The sequence below is a fragment of the Teleopsis dalmanni genome, chromosome X (assembly GCF_002237135.1).
Source record: "Teleopsis dalmanni isolate 2A chromosome X, ASM223713v2, whole genome shotgun sequence".
Classification (NCBI taxonomy): domain Eukaryota; kingdom Metazoa; phylum Arthropoda; class Insecta; order Diptera; family Diopsidae; genus Teleopsis; species Teleopsis dalmanni.
The window spans coordinates 62,349,810-62,355,719 of NC_051848.1; the positions used below are offsets into that span (position 1 = coordinate 62,349,810).

The following is a 5,910-nucleotide window of genomic DNA, read 5'->3' on the forward strand; positions in this document are numbered from 1 at the left end:
GTGTATATATTATTAAATACACAAAAAAAAGATCATTACTCAATTTAAATTGCATTAGTTGCTTTAAAAGTAGATTCTAGATAGATTCAGCAATTTATCCCATCGTACATAAATTTTTCGTAAGCTTCTATGGATTCGAAACGAGTTTATCAAAGAAAAAACTTCAGGTTTAAAAATAGAAAGAAGTCACGCGTGTCCATGTTTGGTTACTTTGGTGCTTTCCTGTTCTTTTAGCGTCCTGACTGTAATTTAGTGCAGAATGCAAGCCGAAATGTATGCGGATAATCATATTGAAAATCAGATTCTCACCAGGCTTTGTAGTCAAATGCGCTTTAGAAAAAACCCGTCTTTATTGATTTGATTCTTATTAAAAAAATAAGACCATAATCGTTTCTGAGTAAGGCTCATAATAGAATTGGATCACTTTTCCTCTAGCAACTACACATCAAGTTTTTTTTTCCGACATGATTATAAATTTTGATTCTGTAGGTCGTTATAAACAATTTGGTAAAGAAGTGCCCCTGAGTAGTAACAAATTATGAATTTAAAAAATAGTTAATACTAGTTTTACAATGCATTTAGTTCGTTTACTGACATTCACTATTACAAAGTCCACTTCTATCAACTTATTGAAATATAACATTTAGTCGTAAATGTTATATTTAAACATAGGTATAGGATCACAAATAAAATGAACCTTATTGAACGTATGAAGCATCAACGCTAATTAAACCTCTAAACTAAGTTACGAATATATAATTTTCATAATTGATTAAGTGACATTTGATTCAATTTTCCAGAAGAAGATCTCAAATAAGTGCTTCTGATAACAGTTTCGCGATCAGGAAATAGTAGATTTTTTTATATAATGTCTTTGGAAATTATATCTTATAGAGTCCGTTCCAGGCAAGGTACTAAAAAAGTTTTACGTTTAAATTAAAGGATATTAAATTCATAGTATACTGTACCGCTTTGCTGTCGGTGTGGCTTTTTGTGTTAAGTTATTCTGGTTGAGAACAGTATTGAGTTTTTAAAAGGTTATGGTATAACGAAATCCTGCAACAAATTCTAATCCGGCATGGATAATGATACTGTTATCCAAAATAAATTTCTAGTCAGACTTATTGCCATAAACTAGTGTCAATTCTCATTGACATCGCACAATACTTATAAATATACTTTGTAAAATCAGCTGATTTGATTACAATGGAGTATGAAATCGAGGTGAAGTGTTGGTCGTTATAAACAATTCGATTAAGAAATGTCCCTGAGTAGTAACAAATTATGAATTTAAAAAATAGTTAACACCAATTTTATAATGGCGAAAATATTAGTTTTAATTTAAAACTCAGACGGTTTTTATATTTATACAACTTGAATGAGTTAAGTAGACTCCAGGGTCTAGAAACTCAACCTTGATTTTCTACGATTTAAACTTTAAGGGCTATACTTCAACTCCAAGAGTTTACTTTCTTATATATTATGGGTTATCAACTTCAGTGGTTTTAAGAACCTCTACATCAGTGTTTAAAAATATTGATTTAAAACTTAAAAAAGTTTTCTGGGTTGAGAATTTAAACTAAAATTTTTAAAACGTATATTTTGTTCCTTTACTGACATGGAAAATAATAACGGTATTTTTTACGCATGATTTTCAAATGATAATTTCCGGATACTTTTAATACGGAATGAATTCTATAAAACCCATTTTTTTTTTCAATCAAAGTGCATGATATAAAAATTATGTAGACTAGTGTATTAAACTAGAATTTATGTTTTTAGAGTCGCACAGCAGGCACACTAAGATATTTATAACCTTTAACATTGTGTATTTTTCGATTGTTGATCATACAAAAAAATCCAATATTTTTGATCATATGCTGCTCTCCCGTCGGCGATTCGTTACGCTTCTTAAGATAAGCTACTAATCACAGCTTCATACAAGTAACTACTTAAAGACAACAGATTAGTTGTAGTGAGATTGTCCCATCGCTTGGTTTCTTGTTCGCATCTTCAGTTTATTCAGTGCGAGCTGTCTTAGGTTAAACAGCTCAGAAATAATTTCGGAATATTAAGTGTGTGAGTTTAAAATGTTATCAAACTTATATTCAATAAATGAATATTGCTAGTGAAAAGATTTTACAATATGATATAGTTGTCAATATGCGATAGAACGAGAGAAATCATAAAAAAATTGTCGAAACACGTTTTAAAAAAAATTATTGCAAATTTTTTTATTTGTACTAATGAGGCAACCTAAGATATTCTGTTTGAATTTCGTGTGTATAAGTGTGACAGTTTAGCTTAATAATTATCTTTTTAAGTAAAGTTTTAAATTATTTATTATTAAGCAACATTTACTTCATTTACTTGAACTTGAGTTTATGTTATATATGCCGTAATTAATAGTCTTACAGAAGAACTTACATCATAAATACTAGAGCGGCGATTCTCAGAATTTCATTGCATGTCAATATTCATTCAAATGTATAACAATCTTAAAGATATGAAATTTGTTTATGGGAAATTCATTAAGAATAAGTTCTGCTAACAAACAATGAGCTGGTATTTCAGGCAGAGGGCTTTGAGAAACCAACAATAATCTGACTGATATACATAGCACTTAATCAACTTAATGTTGAATACTCTCTTTTAATTCATATATATTCGTATATATATTGGTAATGTACTCCTTGACATACTTCGTTGTTTTTGTTTGGAAAAATATTCTCAAGGTTTAAAATTAGGGAGATGTGATGACTTACTGCTAAAAGGGTTTTTTATTGTAAATTTAATATATCAATAAAATCATTTCTATTAAAGAAATTTAATTAATACATTAATAAGGAAGAAGAGCTGTGTATACTACTGTAAGACTACTGTATGTACATATATTATTAGAGTGATGTATAAACATAAATGAAAGAAGATTGCTGTAAGTAAGTTTCAGAATTTTTCTTAATTTTAAATAAATTAATATGTAGCATTATTTTTGCTTTGAAGATACCAACTAAATCTGATTAAATTATTTGATCAGTAAAATTTCAAAACAAAATGCTTTAAAGTTTTTCGTTTCTTAAGAATTGTTATCATTATTCTTATCTTAATTAAAGTTAAACTTTTTTATTTTGTTAATGATTACATATGATGTTTACCAGGATTTTAGTAATACTCAAGTAGTATATGTTTTGATATACTCTTATTGATACTAAGGTCGTGTGCGAGTTAGGCTAAGTTGCGTTCTAAATGAGGGAAATTCTAAGTTGAGCCGATAATGTAGTGATGTGTCGATACGTGTTGATAAATGGCAAAATGTGTGCAGTGCAAAAAATCCCAAAAAATCTCCCATTTGGTTTAGCATCAACTTAGCCTAACTCGCACACGACCTAAGTGGGGAATTTTCGCTCTACAGCCTGGAGAACTGTTGTACCCATGGTTTGACATTCCATTCACTTATTGTTATAAAGTGGGAAATTTCGCATTACAATCTAAAGATATGATAGAGTACTAAGTCTATAGCACTTTACTAAGCCTAATTATGTATTTCTTTTAGTTTATAGATCAGCGCCGGGTAAGCCCCAAGCACTTTTTTTGCGGTCTCACTCTCTCTAAGTACAGTTAATTATTTTTGTTAGCAACTATTTCTTGTTTATATAGATTATATGAATAGCTTATATGGATATTCAAAAGAATAGGTTTCTTTCGGTTAGTTATAACTGATAATAATTAATTAATAAATAATAACAATTATCTGTATTTACCATCAGGGGATTAAGGTTGAATATGTGTATTAATAGTTATTTATAAAATAGTTATTTCAAAATAAATTTTATGTTATTAATTATATAAAATTACTTAAGATGTTAATTTTAGTGATAATTTTATAAAATTATATTATCTTTAAAATTTTTCATTTTTTTTAAACGTTTTGAGGAAACACATGGGTTCTACTTCGGACTATTATCGCACAGCATTGCTTTATGTTATTTTGAAGGCGTTTTTCATACATTTTTTAAGAAGTTGAAATCTTTTGAACCTCTTGATATTGTTTTGTCCAAAATCTAAATTAACAAATGTTGTTTTTATTTCCATTTGTTTGTGAACATGTTTTTGATTATCTAATATAATTTTTAATTGTTTGATTTGTTGAGCAAGAATTTCACGAATATGATTTTCAGTTTATAATACTTTTTTCTAATTTTATGTGTGAATAATTTTTATATTTCCTTTTTTTACAGACTAAATTGTTCAAAATGTTGCAGAAGGCATGTTTTGCTTTGGTGATAATTTTCGTTTTCGCGTGTCAAGCTCAAGAGGTTCAGCTAGATGATCTGATTAACAATATTTTTAAAAATGGCAGTTCTTTTCCACCAGTGCCTACAAAAGTGACTGTGCTCAATCCAGTACCAACAGTAAATAGAAATGAACCACCAAATCCTACACCCGTAGAACCAATTCCAGAAACTAACAAGTACAAATCATGTGGTCTGAATCGGGAATGTGTTCCTCGGTTTCTGTGTAACAATGGTGCAATTATTGAAGATGGTCTAGGTGTTATTGATATACGAATTGATAATGAATGCTCTTATTTGGAGGAGTGTTGTGATGTACCGGATAAGGTAAATTTATGACTTCTCAAAAAAAATATTTCTGAAATATTTTTATCTATTTGTAGATTACAGTTCCAATTGTAGATCCAGTGCCACCAGTGAAGCATGAAGGGTGTGGTTATCGAAATCCTATCGGTGTAGGTTATAAAATAGTTGGTGACAAAAATAATGAAGCTCAGTTTGGTGAATTTCCTTGGATGGTGGCAGTATTGAAAAAAGAAGAAACAATTAGTGAAACTTTAAATTTGTATGAATGCGGTGGAGCAATAATTGCTCCAAATGTTATCTTAACTGCTGCTCACTGTGTGTACACAAAAAAATCAGATACATTAGTTGTACGCGCTGGGGAATGGGATACGCAACATACAACGGAAATACTACCCTATCAGGATAGATATGTTACCGAAATTATTGTTCATGAGCAATTTAACAAAGGTTCTCTTTATAATGACATTGCATTGCTTATTACGAAAACTCCTTTCGATTGGGAAGAGAATATACGACCCGTATGTTTGCCTACTGCTAACATTAACTTTGATCATTCACGCTGCTTTGCAACGGGTTGGGGAAAGGATAAGTTCGGTCGAGAGGGGCAATATCAAGTAATTCTTAAAAAGATTGACATGCCTGTTGTACCAAATGATCAATGTCAAAGTAATTTACGTTTAACACGCTTGGGCAAATATTTCCGTCTTCACAGCAGCTTTATATGTGCTGGTGGCGAAAAAGACATGGATACATGCAAAGGAGATGGAGGTTCACCTTTAGTGTGTCCAATAGTTGGAGTTAAAGATCGTTATTACCAGGCTGGTATTGTTGCATGGGGTATTGGATGTGGTGATGAAAATACTCCAGGAGTTTATGCGAGTGTTTCAAACCTACGTCCATGGATTGACCATCAATTATCTCAAATAGGCATTGACTTTAAATATTTCACACCATAAAGACATTAATGTAAATAAAATTTACATAAAAATATATTGAAAAAGTTTTCATGCATTTTGAGCTATATGGGATTTCTTCATTATTATTACAATTGTTTAGAATATTGAAGAGCTAAGCAAATTAAGGTTTTATGGCATTTATATGAATAAACCCCTAACAAATTTGGGTGGCTCGATTTTTGTTAGGTGTGCTTTATTTAAATAAGAGAAAATGGACTGTTATGTTTGGCAGGTAGTGATTGAGATGCAATAAACTCATTCCTTCATTCCTTCAAATATTCACCCACTTTTCGTAATATCGTTTGAAATACATTTTTATCACCCCTAAAAAATGTATTGATATTTAAAATTTTTGA

At 30.1% G+C, this 5,910-nt stretch overlaps 1 protein-coding gene across 1 annotated transcript; it reads left to right on the top strand.

The window, feature by feature from the left end:
- Window positions 1-1,982: 1,982 nt before the first annotated feature.
- LOC119662023 (phenoloxidase-activating factor 2-like) lies at window positions 1,983-5,588 on the top strand. Its single transcript, XM_038071562.1, has 3 exons — window positions 1,983-2,079; window positions 4,239-4,619; window positions 4,676-5,588. Exons 2-3 carry the CDS (start codon window positions 4,254-4,256, stop codon window positions 5,552-5,554), a joined length of 1,245 nt encoding a protein of 414 aa, XP_037927490.1. The 5' UTR covers window positions 1,983-2,079; window positions 4,239-4,253; the 3' UTR covers window positions 5,555-5,588.
- Window positions 5,589-5,910: the final 322 nt, after the last annotated feature.

Excerpts from the sequence above, each read along its gene's own strand:
- LOC119662023 (XM_038071562.1), top strand. The coding sequence starts at position 4,254 with ATGTTGCAGAAGGCATGTTTTGCTTTGGTGATAATTTTCGTTTTCGCG. Across the intron at positions 4,620-4,675 it reads GTTGTGATGTACCGGATAAG|ATTACAGTTCCAATTGTAGA; the intron begins GTAAATTTATGA and ends ATCTATTTGTAG.